The sequence below is a fragment of the Falco cherrug genome, chromosome 2 (genome assembly GCF_023634085.1).
Source record: "Falco cherrug isolate bFalChe1 chromosome 2, bFalChe1.pri, whole genome shotgun sequence".
Taxonomy (NCBI): Eukaryota; Metazoa; Chordata; class Aves; order Falconiformes; family Falconidae; genus Falco; species Falco cherrug.
This window is the reverse complement of record NC_073698.1, coordinates 44,399,635-44,419,265: the sequence shown is the minus strand read 5'-3', so window position 1 is coordinate 44,419,265 and position 19,631 is coordinate 44,399,635. Positions and strand designations below refer to the sequence as shown.

Below are 19,631 nucleotides of genomic sequence, written 5' to 3'. Positions count from 1 at the left end.
CAACGGAACCATACCTCCATCTCCCAGGGGAAATATACTGAAAAGGAGACACTGCCGTGGGGGCACTGCAGGGTTTCTATGGGACCTTCCTGTCTTTCCATGGCATGAAAAGAGCTTTTGGGGGAGGAACTTCTTTTGGGCAATGCTGTAGATAAAGTGTGAACAGGTTTTACCCATTTTGGAAGTGGGAGAGAATTTGTACGCACCAGACTGTACCTTTAATTTACAATCACACTATTGTGGATGGACAATCACAACCAGTTTCAGGCTACTGTACACTCCCTGTAAAGTTCTGATGGCAGAGAGGCACTATTCTTTATCCCTTCACGTTTATTATATTCATGAGGGCCAAATGCAGAAGTGCCAGGTACTTTCCAAACAGACAAACCCTGCTATGAAGAAGACATTCTTAGCTTAATATTGCTACGCTTTCCAGCTCCCAGTGCAAAACCACAGAACTTTCATTGTCAGAAGCTGCAGAGAGCACATGCACATGCACACACACACATCAGGCACTTTGTTTTATTTTGCAAAAAGAAAAAAAAAAAAGTCTTTATATATAAACCATTTCATTCTCTCTCAAAACATTCTACAACTATACAGCTGTTTGCTCCATCATTTGCATAGGAAATACCACAATACAAAAATAAGGTAGGGGAGAGGCAAAAGAAGCAAAACAGCAACCAATTTATGCATGTGTTTCCACATATAAACATTTGAAGCCTTACAAAATTATTTACATCGTTTGTCAAATATTTACATTAAGAGCAACATTTCTAACTATAACAAACAAAACTATAATTTATCAAGTATATGTAAAATTGTCTTAAAAAAAAAAAAAAAGAGTCTATCATATACCACAAATAAATAAAGACAAACAACAGTTTTAACAAAGCTAGGTTTTCCTGCAAGACCCTTTTTTTGGTATTTTGATTGTCTACTCTAGCCTTTGGTTGACAGCTTAATATTACGGCTTGTGAAGTCCAGAAATTTAATAGGTTTGTTTGGTTTTCTCCTGTTGTCTGGCCAAATCCTACATGGTCTAACCTCATCTTTGGCCCTTCATCTACTATTTCAAGGCTGAACACGGTGGATCAAAGTCATTGTTAGCATAAAAGGGCACCACTTCATTGACTTCAGTGGCGTTTCAGCTACTTTTGTCAGCAGTAAATTTTCCCCTGCGTGTGTCAATCTGAACAGTGGCTTAACTAAACTGCTCTGTAATTTTAAACAAAATTACTGTATCCTTTACCTTCTAGTAAATTACATGCAATGTCCACACGAAACTAGATCATACTGGTGCTGAACCAGCTTAACATGTCGATGTATGAAAATTGCATCCTAAATCCTTCTTTTTAAAGTAATACTAAGTTTAGCTTATAGTAAGAGGTTTAACATTCTGTGTTCATTGTAACTATCCCCGTTATTTAAGCTTCCCACATTGACTTACAGTTCATTCTACATGTTTTGCCCTTTTAAGCAATTTGAAAACAAAATCCTGCTTTGAATATTCAGTGCACACCATTTGAATTAACAGGTATAAAACATCTGAATACTTAGCTCATTTCTTTTAAGAAAAATGAAGCTAAGTTGGTACTGTTTTGAGAGGTATTTGAATAACTTTTTTTTTGTAAATGTGCCATGTTATCAAATGTAAAATAACTACTTTTTTCAGACGATTCTTAAAAAACTTTTGTATTAAACCTAAAAAGCTGATCTGCAAATTTACAAAATCTTTGTCTTTGCAAACATGCAACGTACAGAACAAAATGTTTTGTTCTATGGCCGTTTATGAATTTTTCTACATATTTTACTTCCACAGAATGACTTAACATTTAAAAAAACCCCCACAAGTACTAAATATGTCCAGTAAAAACCTGACAGATTACAATTAATGGCTTTTCCACTGCGTTCATTCATCTGCAGCCTCTCATTAACTCATTTACTAAACATTGCCACAATAGTGACAGTGCTTTGGTCAAAACACTGCAAGAGAAAAAGAAAAATGTACAAAGCTGCAATGTGTCAAGCCATAATACTTGTAAAGAGATGAAACCTGCTGACTAAAGCCATATACATCATGACAGCAAACAAATGACCGAACACTCTGGTATTGTGATACAGTGTCTTCCCTTTTTCTGCATAAATATACAAAATATACATTTCCAGTTTCTTTTGAGATTTCTTTTAAACGGATAACTCATACACAAAAATTAAACTAATTTTAGTTGTATGTCGAGAGTCAATAGGAAATTGCATAGATACAAAACAGCCTCAACGACAAGTCCAGCTTCTAGTTCTGATGCCTCTTCATGTGGAGAGCCAGGTGATCAGAGCGGGAGAAGCTGCGATTGCAGACAGCGCACTGGAAGGGCTTTGCCCCCGTGTGCTTCCTGTAGTGGCGCGTTAATTCATCCGAGCGAGCGAATCTCCAGTCACAGCCTTCCCACGTGCACTTGTATGGTTTCTCACCTGAAAGAGAGCACGTAGAAATGAGACTGCTGTCACTCTTCAGGAGGAAATTGATGTGAGATCACATTGAATAGCGTTGCTCTTGAACTTACAGAACTATGACAAAACAGGACCTGACGTTTCCTAATTATTCACAGCTCTATTCAATAGGGCCCAAACAGCCCCTTTGTTTTTTCAGTGAATTTTACTCTTGAATCTGTGATTTAATACCTCAGTAAAATACCTCAAACATACAAATTGGAGACGGCTACAGTACAGAAGAAATGCACAGAAGTAAAAAAACTGCATGAGACTGAAATATGCTCACTTACACTCATCTCAGTATGACAGGGAGTAGGAAAAAACCCATGTAGTCTCATGTGACTGTCTGGCCTAGTTTGTAACTTACACTTGTACCTTTTAAAAATGGGTGAATTAAGTTATACAGAAGTTTTTTTAAGAGGTCTGAAATAGGAAGGAAGATTTCTATAAAGATTCTTTGTGGTGTGCAGATATTTTCAAGAGCTTCTGATGTGTGAAGAAAGGGGCACTGTGTGTTACAAACACAACGGGGACAGTATTTTCTAAATGTCAGAGGCAATAAAAACTTGCAGCATCCTGGCTTGGGCTAGCTATAGATAGGGGAAAGCACCTAAAGGATCAAAGCACCCGTTTTCAGAATTAAGTGTCTACAATCAGGTGTTTAAATAGCCATATTTTAGAGGTGGCAAGTGCTTGCTGCTTCCATCAGTCTATACTGACAAAGCAGCACGGCATCTCTGAAAACTTGCTGTACTACAGCAGCTCTGAACACAATTTTGTGTCCAGCTAGTCTTGAATATACTGGCCCAAGCACCTAAAATATTTGCATTCATCCATTTTAAAAGTACAAACAGAGTCTTTTAAGCATGCCTATAATTTATAGGTGTTTGTTGAAATGGGAGAAATATGAAGCCACAAAGCCAAGATGACTTCCATGTGAAACCAGAACTTTATGAGTGTACATGCACCTGCTCTGGAGCTGATATGGACATGATGTCACCATACAAGCAAGCTTCACAGAAAGAGGCTAAGATTACCTATTTATAGGCTATTGCTTGATGCTGGTTGACAAAAACACTCTTCAGTTGGAAGAGTGGATTGTTATCTATATCCTTTTTTACTAAACTCTGCAACAGCTTCATCTGGAGCAGAATCAGACCAAGGCTGAGCTTTCCAAAAGTCCTTTCCAACACACCTTACAGATCCTCTCCCTCTCTGTCGGTCTCAGATCTTTACCCTCACGGTCTCAATCTCTATTTTACCATCATATGAGCACGCAGAAGAAAGACAGAAGCCAATATCCTGCAATCAGACTGTTTGTTCTGCACCAGTCATGCAGAGAACACCATCTGAGAAACTCCAAAACATTACTTCACAGACACTAATTCATTATTCAGATGGAATTATGAAACTGGTTTTGCCCGGGAGTTTCTACTGCTTCTTGTGATCAACTAACTAGTAACTTTGTGTCTACTACTAAGAGCAGAACCAGCCCTTTGCTCACAAAGGGAATGTGGCTTCAAGTTGGCAGCACGGAAACAACCAGAACCAGAACTCAACAAGAAAAACTAACCCCTCAGCCTCCTTTTTGCATAAATCTTGATCGGGATTTATTGAAATCACAGTGGAAATGTATCATTCCTTAAGAAAAACAAACTTAGAGCCTGGCATCGCCTCTCAGAGTTCAAAATTATTTGGTGGATGGCAAATTAGAACACAAATAACTTTACATTTCTGTCATAGTTGAATTTAGTCTGTCTGATGCTGACTGAAGATCAGAATGATCCATCACATAGGACTCTTTTTTGCTCCATGCATCATATACTGTAGGTTAAAATACAGATTTACTTCAAACTCGATGTATAATGCTTTTCTAAAGTCAGAGAAGCCATCTGAGGTAACACATTTGGTCTTCATGGCAGAATGACAGGAAAGGTATCTATACAGGAAGGGATCTTTTAAACTATATACATCATAATGTATTTAAACTGGGTTATTAATGCAGTCTGCAAAAGACTGTGTTGCTGATCCGTAGGGATAGCACCAGGGAGATCATCCGTGAATACTTGGTGTTAAATGTGCACATACAGAAGTTGCACAAAAGCATTACTCCTGCATTCAACTAAACTTAAAAAACTAAACTACACCTTAACTTAAAGCCAGTGTATTTCTTTCTTTTTCTCCTTTCTTTCTCCTTTTCTCCCACATTGGCTTCAAAATCTTCTTTAAAAGCCTTCACTTAAAACTGCCATATTATACTTGATGCTGAATCCCCAGACTTGCGATCCTGCTATCCTAGCTGCTCAGACAGACCATATACATAGTCAGGCCTTTATACACTCAAAATGCTTGCTCATCCACTCAATCTGCTCATGCAGAATTATACAAGGAATGAAAGAAATGGTAAAGAGGGCAGGAAAATACCACTAGTCGAACAAAAGCCCAGGAATATCCAGACCAGACTGGAATGGGGACCAGGAGATTAAAATCAGTTTCCAAGCCTGGCATCAAGGAGGTATGTAGTATGTGCAACTTCACTGAGTATCGGACTACGCTGTACTGACAAAGCAGTCGCAAAGTTATGCCGTGTAGGTGGTACGTGACCGTGTCTGAGTCCAAATGAAACTGCTGTCCCCATTAAAACTTCTTTTAACCTGTGAGCAGCATCAGCAGGTGATACAAAGGCTCCTGGCATATGAACTGCCAGCTGTTGGGGAAGCGGTGAACCCTGTGCCTTGCTGGGTGCCACAGCTTCCAATTCAACACCGAATCAAATGGCCAGATGCCCATCAAACTCCAGGGGACCCAACTTCCCAGAAACACTATCCAAACCTTACCCCACTGTCCTGGTCACTTCACCACCTGCCACAGCCATGAATCCCCCTGGGCAAGAGCACTGCTCAGGGGAAGAGCTAGGCAGGGCCAAGCGGAACAGCACTGCTCCTCCTTGCCGGCTGACTTCTGCAGACCTGAGCTAAACCAAGTAGCGCTCAGGGGATGCGTGGAGGGGAACAAGCTGGTGCTTTACACAGATTGTTTTAACAGTATTACTTCTATGTACTGGAAATTAAAATCAGAATGCTGCTTTTAACCCCTGCTTTGGCCAACGGTGAGAACTGGAAAATGTATTTTTAGCACCAGCGTAGAGGCCTGGATTATTTTGAATAAATCCTAGGGGTAAAATACTGAATATCTATGTTTGTAATGCTAGTTTCCGTTGGAAAGTTCTATTTAAGAACTGAATCAATTTCAAATGTTTTCCTTTTGGGCAAGGAGGAAGGGGGGCATGAAAAAGAAGGTGGAGATTATTTTCACTCTTTTAAAGCAAGCAGAACAACTAGCTGGTAGTGTTTTCTCTCTCTCAACCTATACACATGCTTTTTGTCATTTAGCAGAAGTAAGATTTTAGTTTAAGTTCCCACAGCAAGGGAAAAAGAGCCTCATGTTACAATTTTCTGAAGTGATCCTACTTCTTTGCTATGTTGACTTTAAAGCACTGACAAATTTGGGGTTGAAGATTTATTTTTTCAAAAAGCAGGTATACACAACAAAGGACACTGAACCCTTTATCCACTGTTTTCATTGGCTATATAGTAATGTAAGATTTGTTTACTTTAATGATTGTGCGAAATACAGTAGCTGTAAAGTTTCAGAAATATTTGGTTTTCCTCCAGCAATTTAGGGCTTCTATAGAGTGTTAAACCAAGAATGCCACTGGTCATCAAATATGAAGGCAGTACAGCTCGGTTACTGGAACACGATCGTGGTATCAAACAGATATTTCACTGTAAAAGCAAGAAAACAGCTAACTCCTCCACTTCAGGGGAGCTTCCATGGGATTTGTTAGAATGTCAACACTGTTCAACTAAAACACCATGGAGGAAGCTGGTACCGATTTCCAGCCAAATAGCACACTCCAACCCTTTCTTCCCAAGCCAGAAATATTATACACAGCACTTCTGGGAAACAGAACTGCTTTCCTTTAAATTATACTTCAACAGGATAGGGACTTCATAAGTTTAATTGGATTTCTGCATAACCTCCTTCCAGTATCACCGAATTAAAATATTTTGCTAGGCTTATACATCACAAAATATATCTTTAAGTTCTTGAGCTGTTAATATGTATCCATTCTCCAGTTAAAAAAAAAAAATACATTTGTGGAGCATGAGAAACAGACTTGTGCTTGAGCACAGAAATTTTAAGCCCCAATGTTTAGCTTGGAAGCTCTTTTACAGAAAGAGCTTTACCTAGTCAAGAGATAAGGGAGTTTAACCTGAAAGGAGACTATTTTGCTTGCAACATGTCTATTAAAAAAAAAGTAAATATAATGCTCTGAGATTGCAAGGATGTCAAAAAGGTGTCTGGATATCCACATATACCATGCTAACAAAACCAGCCACTTCAACAGATAAACTATGCCAAGGTAGATCCCAAGGTTTGGCATCCTTGTCGATACCACAAGAGAATGATCTGGACCACTGAGGCACACCGTGGGCTCTTCTCTCTTCAATTCATCATCTTGGGATTAGTCATGCCAAAATGCAGCAATTGCTTTCCTAACATGAATTCTAGCCACTGGCAGCAACCATCATGGCCATGCTCACTTGGGTGAGGTACAGGGTCACCAGTGGGGGGGTGGTCATTTTGATGACACTCTCTCTTCAACATACAGCCTCTGTTCCAGAAAATGTTTCTGTTTAAAATTCTGTTCATAAAAAAACGAGTCACTGAAAACCTCCATTAGTGACTAATTTCCCCGTTAACAAGAAAATAAGCTTCCTTATTTCACCAAAGAGTTCTGTGACTTTATTTCTGCAATTCACTGTTAGGATGGCTTTCTCTAAATATAAAGCTGCAAACAGCAAGGGTCAGATTTTCAAACCTAAAGTTAGGTAACTCTACTGGTATGCAGAAATCCAAATACAGGTATTACACCAGCCAACGCCTACAACTTCTCTTATTTCCTATCAGAAATTTCTGTCAGAGTAATGAGTTTGGAGCTTCCTTGAAGAAGAAAAAGCAGCAGCCTTTTCAAAGGCTCCAAAAAGACAACACCTGATTACAGCTCCTAAGGGTATAAAAGTATGAAGACATCCCCCCCCCCCCCATTCTTTCCATCTTTTTACTATTACTTGTGTTTATTATGAAATTATTTCTGGTTGCAAGTGTTTGGCCTTAAAAATATTCAACTAGGTGTGATAAAAAAGTGGTAGGCAAAGAGGTTTCTGCATCATAATTGCACCAGTTACCTACGTAACCTATATTACGCCCAGTTTCAAAACAAATTATTATAAAGATTTATGTGGTCTCAGAATTTTCTGGTGTATTTCTTTTCAAAATTTTCACAGCTTAACATTATTTGTCTTAGTTTCTTGACATGTTATAGCCTCAAATTTTTAGAAAAAATAAGAACAAATGAAATGTTTTTCCTCTTAGTTTGCCTGAAATAGCTCTCTTCCAGTTCATAGCATCAGGGTTTTAAACCCTAGTCTCTTCCAGGCTGACTGGAACTGAAAGTAGTTGCTCGGGTGTATGTCTGCACTCATTCAAAAGAAGTTTGTAGCTCCCGACACTTACCTAAAATTAGACCTTCCTCTGACATCGACTAAAGCTATAGTGAACATTAAAAGCAGCTTGTTGGTTGGGGATTTACCCTTTTCTAATACAGGGGGATTTTTTTGAGAAAGAGCAGAAAGCTGAAACGTAAAAAAAAAAAATAATCCCTCAGGTGTTTAAAAGTTCTTTAGTGCACTGAAATTCTAGCTTGTGCAAGATGGAGATGGATCAGAGGGCTGACAGTATGCAACGTACATCCAGCTTATTTTGTGAGTGACAAAATGAATTTAGTCCTTGAAATATCCAGCCCACCACAGATATGAATGCATAACATATGCTGCACATTTTCAAATGTGATAAAGCCTCTGCCTAGTATAGTAATGGCTAGAGGGTGACCATTAAGTAATGCTTCACAACAGAAAAGCATTTTAAGGAATCCTGTAACAGAGAGCTGTTAGGCCTCGTTAAGTCCAATCACTGATAAATCAAGTAATATTTGATCTCTCTAATAAAAGCACGAACAGGAAAAGAGATGACGGACCGGTAAGCAAAAAGGATGGTCAAGAGATTAGTACATCATTTACTTTCTGACTAGTGAGGTGCAGAAGGCATTATCTTCTCAGAGCTCCCACCAATGCTTGAAGCACTCTTATTTTGCTAAGTGTTGTCTTACGCAGCTCACGGATTACTAGGGAATCTTGACTGTCCTGTGCGATGGTTTATTTTCTTTCTGGTATAACATTCTGTCTTAACAGAGGTGGTCTCTCTTCAAGGAGATATGCAAACAAAGAGGAAAGGAATTTTTTGTTTTTTAACTAGGTTTATAAGAAATCCATCCATCTGGGGTGCATGGCTGTGTCTACACATTCTGTGCTGGAGAACGCATTTCCTCATCTATGCCTGTGGTGCAAGAGCAGTTCTTTAGCTCTCACACCAATAACACTGGCTCTTCTACAGTCAGATAAGAGGCGCTCTTAAAATGGAATTTATTAAACATGTACTGTAGACTTCCAGATTTCCACCTACTGTATGCACACACACACACAAAAAAATTTAATTGGAAGCAATACATTAAAGCTGTTTTAACTTAAGGCAAAGCACTGTACACTTGCCAAAATCAAAGGTTTTAATATGTCCTTAATCAGAGTTGTTGCAGATCACTGAATATAAATAATGCAGCCTGACAGGACAGGAATGCTGCTACCAAGATACTCAGACTAAACTAGGACATTACTTAAATGTTTCTAATCTTTCACCAATGGGAGGTGCAGGTCATCTAACAAACAACAAACAACACACTACCCTGGAACCAGGAGTCAATCGTCCCAGTCAAGCCCTGAAATTAATTACAATAAGGAATGTCTAATCAAATAATGGAAAGTTTTAATCACTGGCAATTGCTGTGATTCTTGGTACTATATTAGCCTATGTAGGGCGGTCTCAAAATGAACTATATTTAAAGCCAGTCTCTTAGGTCAACAGTTTCCTTATCAGGAATCAAATATCCTGGAACTGAAGTTTAATCCTCTCAGGCAGCAATTGACAGAAACAACAGTTTTTTTAAGCTTTTTCATGCTTAGAGGGACTTTCTAGGCTTTTAATCAAAAAGAAAATATTAGGCTTTTCTTTTCAATATCTAAAATCTAACAGGACTACCTCTCACCTGACACCTTGGAATTTAATTCCTGCTTCATAAAAACTGCATGCTGGACACTGATGTGAATGACCAGTAATATTTACGTAAAATGTATGTTTACGTTGTAAGATTTCACCCCCTTTTGAGCACACACTCAAACATGCATACTTACTTACAACTACAGATAAAGAACTGGATCAATTAATCACAAGATCTGCCATTATTCACAAAGTGTTTGAAAAAAATTACATTATTTTCCCTTAAACTGTGGTTTGCACAGGAAAATAATGTACTTCCATTTCTGACACAGGCAACTAATGGATTTAGCAGAATTCATAAATAAAAGATACCAACATATTCTCCAGCAGTGCCTAGCGACACCACACTTTAATGCGCTTTGTCAACAGTTTTATTTAACTCTCCTGCATTTTTTCCTTATTGTCTCTATCAATGATGGCATTTACCGACACCTCCTTAAAGTATAATCTGTGCAACTGACTCATCTAACAGGTTAAAGCAGCAGAATCGACACAGAAATATTACTTAATAGCTGTTTTCATGACGCAAATATTTTTCCAGGATGAGGTTTGCGACACACACAGAAAACTGCAACCACAAACAAAGCAGGCTTTTGATGCCTCCATTTCCCATTTGTGTACTATGAGTGAAATCCCTCACCTAAGTCTCAGGATGATTTGAGTCAATACAAGATGCTTTTTTTCCAGCAGAAGTCCAACTACCACTTATCTTCCCTTCTGAACAATGGGCATCCTGAATTCCCAGGCAATTCTGTATTGTACCACCTTTAACAAGCATCTATATACAGCTATGGTAAACTTGGAGCGCCGAGTCCTATGGACTGCTGAAATCTATTGCACACAACTGGTTCTAATTCTGATGTACCATCAGAGCCTAATTCTGGATCTATTGAGGCAGAGATCTAAAATAAAATGTTTAACACCTTGAGCAGCCGCACAAGTCGGCAGCTGTCCCATGCCTACATAAACATTTGAAATAACTAGGGACAGTGGAAGTATTTTGAGTGCATCTCATTTAGAGAAATGCCATTTCTCTTGAGTTATCTCGGCCGCCACTTCCCATCACGAAATACAAACTAGATCTATAGATAGAGATGAAATAGTACTGCAGTTAATGCTAGAAACTATTAATGGCAAGCCCACCATGTGACCAGAGAACATGCCTGTACAAAGGCTCTGTATAGGGAAAACCAACATGCAGCTGGAAAACGTCCTCAATGTGCGTGCCTTGATGTGTTCAAAACAATGACAGATTTTCCTCTTAAAAACATACACAATTCTGAAGCATGCAGCTGTTCACAGAAATATTAAAAAAACCCACCACGCTGGAGCCAGTAGCAATTCTGCAGTTACAGGTAGGGTGCAGGTAGGGTATTCCAGGGCCCTGCGTATCAAAGGTTCAACTTCCACAGGCCAAATCTTTAATATATATAAAGAAATCTAACAGGGTAAGTTATAGGACTGCTGTTTCTAAAGGATTACTTAATATATATGTATTCGCTCGGACGTCAGAAAAGGAACCGAAATGAGGTTCATCTACAACACGCATGTAACTGCTTTTCACTGATACCTGGCATGTTTTTCAAGTTGGACACAGAGCCTTAAGGTGGTTTTACTGCTGGCAGCCTGCAATAAATGCATAACCCCCTCCCTCATTATATACTGTAGTTGCACCATGCCGGTTATGAAACACAACTTGTTCCATGACTAACAGGTAAAATTATTTTAAAAGAAAATCCCTCCTTCAAGTGGTCAAAAAATTCAGTCTGTTTTGAGAGATGTTCCAAAGGGTACTTTAGCACACTGAATACCATTTCACCTGTTTCAAAAACAGCTAATATTAAGTGTTTTAAGGTACTAAAATTTACCAACATCTCTTACAGAACTGCATGGAGATGATACAAAATGCCCTGTATCTTTCCAGAATTCGAATCTTTGTTCATGTTCAATTTTGGGGTTACAAGTTTATCAGCAACTAAAATTTACTTCATAATTTACAAACACTACAGCATTAACTAGAGAAAGAAAAACGTGTGCCTGCTTCAGTGACTGGTACAAATACATTAACCTTGCTTAGCTCTTACGTGAATAATGAACTCCTAACCAACAGCAAAAGTCCAGTGTAATTACATTAAATCAGAATAACTATACCAGCTTATACTACCTGACTTTGTATAAGGTAAGCTTGGGAACACCTAGGAAGAAAAATATAAGGGGCTTTCCTCTTGCCCATTTCTTATAGTTGTATTTAAATGTAATTTTTAAAGTCTGACAGTGTATTCACATCTGAACTGGAAAAGACTACAGCCTACATTCCACCTATCAAATATAACATTTCTCTTAGGTTTGCTCTCAAAGAGGTTTGTTCTCAAAGAACGTCTACTAAACCCAGTGAAAGCCTTTCAGAAGAGAAAAGCTGCTAAATAAATACTGTGAAAAGGCTGAGATTTTCCAATACAAAAGGAAAACTATAAGGTCTGTCTTGACTTTTAATGGCAGACAAACTTTGCTGCAGGCTCTTTTATTTTAAGATGACAGATTGCTGAGAAGGGCGGGGACTGGTTGGGATGAGAGAGAGACTGTAGCCCATTTTAAAAGGTATTGTTAAGAAACTAAGAATAAGGAGAAAACAACTTCAGTGGTCCATGATTACTAAAGAACGGGTTTAGCCAGATAAACAGGTCTGCTATCCCTGAAGGGATTTGAAAGAATATCACACACAACTTTATTGAAATGGATTACGTGACACTTGCTTTTAGACTTTGAAGGTAAAGGTTTCACAAAAGTATTTAAAAAAAAAAAATTAAAAACCAGAAAATCAAAGCTTAATAGTGCTGTATGACTTCATAGTTCTGGGGGATGGGACGCGGAGAGGCACACACCCAATTTTAGCCCTCGGCATCAAGCTCTTCTCTTTGGAGATCAATAGCGAGATTCCCTTGCGCTTCTGGGGAAGCTGTGCAACTTCACAGGCTTCCCCGAGTTTGTGCCCATTTACTTTAATATTCATCTAATCAAATTTACCGTACTTGGTAAGTCATAGATCTTGCTCATAATACACATTTCAACCATATGTTAAGGCAGAGATCACAACTGGTGCTTGAAATCTTCAAGTATTAAGTGAATGTTCAAGAGTTAAACTAAGCAAACTCTGAAATAATGCAGGTAACAGGATACAGACTCACATTCTTGCATGTACTGCACGATTTAGACAGTTTATCCCTTCATTCACCTCCCCCGAAGACCCTTTGTGTTACAGACTTGCTTAAGTTCACTAGATTTTTATCTAAAACAACATTCTTGTTTCCATGAATACATCAGCTCCTCTGACCTTTGCACATTTATCCACATTTCTAAGGTCAAATATCTATAAAGTGAAGGCAACAATAAACGTTAGTGACCCTAAGCAATATGTTAGTGATGTGGTATTTCTATGCACACAAGTATTAACCTTATAAACCCTGAAGTCATTATTACTTAAGGTTCAAAAAAAGATATAAATTGATTTAAAAAAGTAAAAGTGTACATTTCAAATGTTTACTGTATAATTTTCATTTTTAGACTAAAACTTTGCTTTTATCTCTGTTCCTAGTTATTGTATAATAGCAAGTGAGATATTTAAAACTGGTATTTAGCTGCTGGCTCAAGTGCGTAAGTGGAAATCGCACACAAATTTACAGATTATTTATTAAACAGCAATGAGATTATACTCTCTGACACTATTCAGGTTTATAGCCTCATGAAAATACTCCTTTCTTACTAAGCTTACTGCTAATGAGTGATTATATAAATCAAAATCTAACAGTGTTCTTGTTTAGTCTATTACTAATGCAAAGCAATAACCTTTGTACAGGTGCTTTTAATTTTTTACTGCAACTGCAACACAAGTAACTCATCTATCAAAACAAAATTTCCAGAGTAACATTTAGCCTGGAGATAATAAATTTTTTACGATAATCCAACGATCCATTCAAAATAGCTGCTGAATAGACAGCCTTGTTTCCATAGAGACAGTGAAACATTTTGTTAGATCATAGCTCATGCTGTTCTGTTTTGACGTTTGGTTTAAACTCAGGTGAAACCCTGTTACTTGAACGGCACAGCCGCAGAGCTGACAGCCTGCTTCAATAAGCAAGTTACTTGAATTGTGACTAGTGTTTTGGTCTGAACTGAGGTCCACGTGTAAAAGAGCTGGGGTTCATACTCAGTTTTAAAAACAGGAGTCATAGCCCTCGCATTTGATTTCTTTACAAAATCAGTCATGTGCTTTTCACTGATTTAGAACGAGCAGTACTAAGATCCCAGCAAAGAACTGTCCTAAATAGTTTCAGGCATGCTGTTGGTGAGCTACATTTTTCTGTCTCCCTCTCTCCTCCTTCCCCCTGCCTCAGCAGGTGAACCCTTAGGAAGACGCATCTAGGGTAGTTCCACCTCCCAACTGCTGCGCTCTGCACACATGGCTCCTGCGCCCGCGCACAAGAAACACTGTCCCCAGCTCCACTCCATGTGGGCCCATGAGTGGGGACTGCCTCCGTAGCTGCAGGCAGAAATTGATCAAGATATGAAAAACAAGCGTGATACACTGACACTTTTCATTTCCTCCATTTTAATGTCTTTCACTGACAAAACTGTGAAATTATGCCTTTTTTAAAAAAGTAAATATGCAGAACCACTTGTCTTTAAAAGAAAGTACACTTAATGCTAAGAATGAAGCAAATGGAGTTACCTTGGGAGTCTTTGCGATATTTCTCAAAAATTCTAGGATTAAATAGTTCTAACAAGTCAAAGAGAAAGTCCAAACCAGAAAATTATATCTATTTAGATAAATCTTGAAAACTATAACATGATTACTACGCTTAATTCATTGCCCAAGGAAAAAGCGTTGGTTTGTGTTTTTTTTTAAACACTTCATGGCATTTTAGATTGAAAAGGGAAGTTTCCGTCTGTTCTATTCTTAGCTATTTTGAGTTCTGTATTATAAAAGGTTTAACAAAACTGCATTAAGAATAAAAGCAACTATTCTTCTCATTGACCAAACCTTAAATTTTTCTTAACTGAACTGCCAGCCTGAGCCCACACCACTCTACGGAAAAGAGAGAAGACAGGAGATCAAACACACTTGCTTTCTCAGAAAATACGTAAACCATGAATGAACAGGCAGTAAGAGAGTGAGTACATACCCGTGTGAGTTCTCAGGTGTGCTTTTAAGTGAGAAGACTTTGTATAAACTTTCGTGCAGCCTAAAACAAAACAAAACAAAAAAGCAGAGAGGCATTTCAGTAGGGAGAACAGGAATGCTCCACGTTATGTTTAAACTTCCTCACTCAGTGCTGGCATAATATCTGGAAACGCTTCACCCAGCACCATTTAGAAGTAAAATCTGATCTAGAAAGCTCCCAGACGTATGCTGCTTTACACAGAAAAGAGAAAAATGCTTATGTTTCTGACTTACTACCTTTTAACGTAGTATAGACCAATACCTACTACAATATATGTACAGTAACACCTGCTACCTAAGTTGACAACTCAGAAGGGGACTTTATTTTTTTTTTTAAGATTTCCTAGAGAATGTGATCAAGCCAGACTTGGCTGTCACTGTCACCCAGGGCTCACCATAACTCTTCCATGAAGCATTTATCATACAGCACACCAAATGGGTGATACACCGCTGAGAATTACGATGGCAAAGAGGGAGATCAACCACAGGCAGACATTTCTCTCTATGCTCACATGGGCGTGAGTGCCTTGTATCTGGGATCACGTACTACACGGAGGCAGAGTTTATAGTCAGGTCCCTCTTCCCCTTCAGCATAGGAGAAGTAGAGGCTGGAAGGGAATCCATCTGTGGACAATTTTCAGAGATAGCTTTTAATGGGTTTATGCAGGCAGCTGAATCCCCTAACAAGGCTGTGGCCTCGGCTACCAGAAGCTGAAACAATTCTTTCAGCGCCACCTGATTCAAACTGAGCTGTACTGTGCTAGACAAACTAAGCCTGTGCTCCATCACAGGTACTGGAAAAGTGAGAGCAGGAGCTCCCCGACTTACATCAAGTTTTACAGCATGGTAAAATGAGCTCAGGTGTTTAAGAGAATTACAAGTGATTTGAAGAAAAGGGTACATATTATTTAAAGAATGTGAAAGTGTGCCACACAAAACAATAAAGAAGAGAAATTCTACTTTGACAAGAATTGTTCGGTTCTCCCTAGGTGTAGACTACAGCTAAAGAAAACCACTTATACCTCATCCATGATTATTCACACTTTTTTTTTTTATTGCGAGAACTGGGATTTTCTGGCACAGATCGCTTACCAGGATAGTCACAGTAGTGGATACGTCTTTTCTCCAGATCTGGGTTACTTCTCCTGTTGTACCTGACTGGTTGGATGTTCTGGGAGGTTATGGGCAGAGTTGCTGGTAAATTTGGATTGTGAATGGCCAGCTTGGAAGCTATAGTTGCAGCGTATGATGGAGGAGGGGTTAAATTCTGTAGCATCTCTGCTTGTCTGTCTGGACTTCCAGGCTCTGAGCTTGGGGGTGAAGGAGGGAAGTAAGTGGCCTGCTGCTGCAGAAACTGGTTTGGCATGCTGTAGGTGCAAGGGGGGATGCCCTGGAACTGTTTCATTGCAGTCTGTGGAACAGCCGAGGAGAGAGTGTTAAGGCCCGCCATGGCTGACGGCATGGAGACATTGTTAAGGGAGTCCATCACGGCTGCCTGAGTAGTAGTGTTGGGCATATCTAAATCCGGCGAGCTCAAGAGCTGATATAACTGGCCTTGCTGGGGTGTGACGGAAAGATGAACATCTGGAGTAGGAAGCTCCTGCTTGATGAAAATGTTGTTCACGTCGGGAGTTTGGTGGGAGCTGAAGATGCTGGTAAATTCGGGGAGGGCCTGAGTTGGGGCAGGGGCAGGGGCAGCAGTTTCGCTCTGGTGACTGAAGATGGTGACTGGCTCTGTCTTGATGTGGGTGACACAGGGTCGCTGAGATTTGTACAGGCCAGTTCTCAGGTGGCTAATGTCAGGTAGGAAGACGTTCATGTTGATGCTGTAAGGCAACCCTTCACTGTCAGTGAAAAACTGGTCTACAACCGAGGCACTGTCTCTTCTGTATTTCTTATGTTCGGGGATGACAGGAACGGGCGGGAGCTGAGGTGCCAGGTATTTCTCCATCTCACATCTTGTCTATAAAAACAAAACAGACCATAATCCATGGGATTTGTTACCACCTGAGAAAGACGGTGGCATGCAGGTCGTGTCAGGCTTTGCAAATAGAAGGCAATACTGTTCAGCCAGCCACAAGCTACCTACGGAGGAAGTTATAAACCTCCACCCTAATGAAAACCTGTATTTTATAATCGGCGCGCTAATCAACATTATCAAGGACAAGGAGATAAAGTCATGGCACAAGTCGTTCACACAGAGCAAGATCGATCTGATGTTTCAGCTTACAACAAACTTTCATCTTTGATGCCTACAAGACAGTGCAAGGTGCAGAAATGACAGGCGCTGTGCCTAATCTGAAGATCTCCTGCTCTGGAATTCACTGCGGGAGCAGGGTGACTGCCTATCTGTTTCACTCGCTTCTCTTTGAAATGCTAACTCTAAAAGCCACATCCTCTGCTGGCTTTTTGAATACTAATACTGCAAATAATGTTAATATATTTTTTTTCTGTACTTCCATAATTCTTCATCCTTAAAAGAAAGGTATTTGATTAGAAATATGACACCAAAGTGTAAAGTTATGAATAATATGCAATAAAAAGAAGATGGGCTGACTGTATCAGAGTACCCTTTGTGTAAAGTGTCTCCAGGACTACGCTTTAAAAAAAAATAATAATCTGTGCAGCGTATAATTGGCTAATAGCGTGATAAACACATCCCTGTCCGTGCCTCGGTCCTAGGAGAGCTCTTTAATTACTGGGAAATCATTCTCTTAGCGTAGTGGTGCGAGGGAATCCGTGGGTGGCTGGAGCCCGATACATTACTGGTACAGTCATCGGCAAAGCATTTATCACGCACTCTCCAGTGGGCAAATGCTACATTCCCCCCTGTCCCGTCAAGACAGTGCTCATACCAGACCCGTTTAGCACCCCGCAAGAGAAAGCAGCTGACAGACAGCAACTCTGCCCTAAAGTGGATTTTAGAACCTTTCTTCAAAGACCCCCGGTAAACACCACAAACAAACAGAGCCGCCTTCCCGTCCCTTTGATCTGGATCTGCCCCGACATGCCAGGCTACTTTTTCCAGCTCTTGTTTACGAGCCGAGGGCAGCTCGCTTTGAAGGCTGGAGTTATTTATTCGTTGTGGAAGACGCCACCGAAAGGCAGCGCCCGACAGACCGCTGCCCAGCGCCAGGGGCTCCCGGGACCCCCGTCCCACCAGCGCCGGGGGCTGGGGCCGCGGGCACCCCCGCGCAGGCGGAGGCCGGTGCCTCACCGGGGCGCCCGCCGGGAGCCGCCCCTCAGCGGGCACCGTCCGCGGCCGCAGCCTTCCCGCTTTTAGCTCCTCCAGCTGTTTGCCTGCGGGTCCGCTCCCAGGCAGCCTCCTGGGGCCGGCAGAAAGTCCCGGGAAGTCCCCCCTCGCCCGGTGCGCCGTGTCCCCCGTTCCCCCACCCCCGCCCCCGAACATGACTCCCTGCGTGGGCGAGGCGGACAGGCGGCCGCTCTAATTCTGCCGCCGGGCAAGTGCAAAGGCAGCAGCTGTAGTTTTCAACACACCCGCGGGGGCAGCCCCGCTCCCCCGCCCCGGGCCGGCCCGCCGGCCGCCGCCGGAGCCCGCGCCCCGCCTCAGCCCCGGCCGCCTCAGCCGCGCCCCGGGCCGCCTCGCCGCGCGCCGCCGGCGGGAAGGCGCGAGCCCTCCCTGCCCCGCGCCCCTCCGCACGGGCGGGCCGGCCGGCCCCCGCCCCCACCTCGCCGCCGCCTCAGCCCGGCACCTCGGGGTCCGCTGCCCCGGCCCCGCCAGCCGGCCCCACCCAGTCCCGCCCGCCCGCTCCTCAGCGGCCGCTCCCCGCCCGGGCGGCCCGCCGCGGGAGAGGGGCGATGGCCGGCGGGCTGCGAGAGGGCTGGTCGCCGCCTACCTGTACCATCTCCTCCGCCGGCAGGGTCGCGCCGCCGCCCCCGCCGCCGCCCCCCGGGTGCTGCTGCTGCTGCTGCTGAGGCGGCGGCGGCTGCTGCTTCAGGTCCTCCCCGGGGAAGATCGCTGCCTCCCTGGCCCCCAGCACGGGCTTGAGCTGCGCGAACACCGGCTCCTCGGGCTGCTGCACAGGACCCAGGCGGGCGCTCATGGTCAGCACCCTGGTGGCCATGAGGCGGGCTGGCGGCTGCGGCGGGTGCGGCGCGGACGGGCTGCCCGCCCCGGCGCAGGGGGACTGGCCCGCGGGCGGCTCCGGGCGGGCGGTGGCTACTCGTGCGCTCACTCCCCAGGAGCCCCGGCCCGAGCGCGCATCCACTCCCGTGTCGTCAGTGCCTCCGCCTGTACCTGGCCGCGGGTATCTACCCGGTGACACACGCCCGCCTCTATTTCACCCTACTCCACCCCCGGCCCCCCCTACACCCCACCCAGCCCGGAGAAGTGGGCCGGCCCTGCGGGCTGCCCTGCCTACGGGGAGCGCGGACGGCTCCTCCCCGCGGCGCGCCTGCCCTGCCCTGCCCCGCTCCGCTCCGCTGCGGCGTGCCCCGGGGAGCGCGGCGGCGGCAAGGGGTGGCGGGGTGGCCGGGCCCCAGCCACGGCCCCGGCCTCGGCCCCGGCCCGGCGGGGCGGTAACGCGGGGCCAGCAGCTGGGCTGCCGCCGGCCTTGCGCTGCCGGTCCAGCGGCCCGGCGCGGGGTGCCCGGCGCAAGGTCCGGTCGCTGCCGGCGCGCCGCCGTGTGCGGAGGGGGCTGTGTGCGGGCAGGGCTGCGGTGTGCGG

The 19,631-nt window shown here is 42.8% G+C and overlaps 1 protein-coding gene across 1 annotated transcript; it reads right to left on the bottom strand.

Moving 5' to 3' along the window:
* Positions 1 to 508: 508 nt before the first annotated feature.
* KLF5 (KLF transcription factor 5) lies at positions 509 to 19,222 on the bottom strand. Its single transcript, XM_055703208.1, has 4 exons — positions 18,802 to 19,222; positions 16,037 to 16,907; positions 14,907 to 14,966; positions 509 to 2,472 (listed from the first exon to the last, which is right to left on the bottom strand). The coding sequence occupies exons 1-4, from the start codon at positions 19,027 to 19,029 to the stop codon at positions 2,294 to 2,296; spliced, it is 1,338 nt and encodes a 445-aa protein (XP_055559183.1). The 5' UTR covers positions 19,030 to 19,222; the 3' UTR covers positions 509 to 2,293.
* Positions 19,223 to 19,631: the final 409 nt, after the last annotated feature.

What these genes read in the sequence shown, in the direction of transcription:
- KLF5 (XM_055703208.1), bottom strand. Translation starts at nt 19,029, where the DNA reads ATGGCCACCAGGGTGCTGACCATGAGCGCCCGCCTGGGTCCTGTGCAG. An exon ending in CCACTACTGTGACTATCCTG is followed by an intron (nt 14,967 to 16,036) that starts GTAAGCGATCTG and finishes GTTTTGTTTTAG; the next exon opens with GCTGCACGAAAGTTTATACA. An exon ending in ACACCTGAGAACTCACACGG is followed by an intron (nt 2,473 to 14,906) that starts GTATGTACTCAC and finishes GCTCTCTTTCAG; the next exon opens with GTGAGAAACCATACAAGTGC.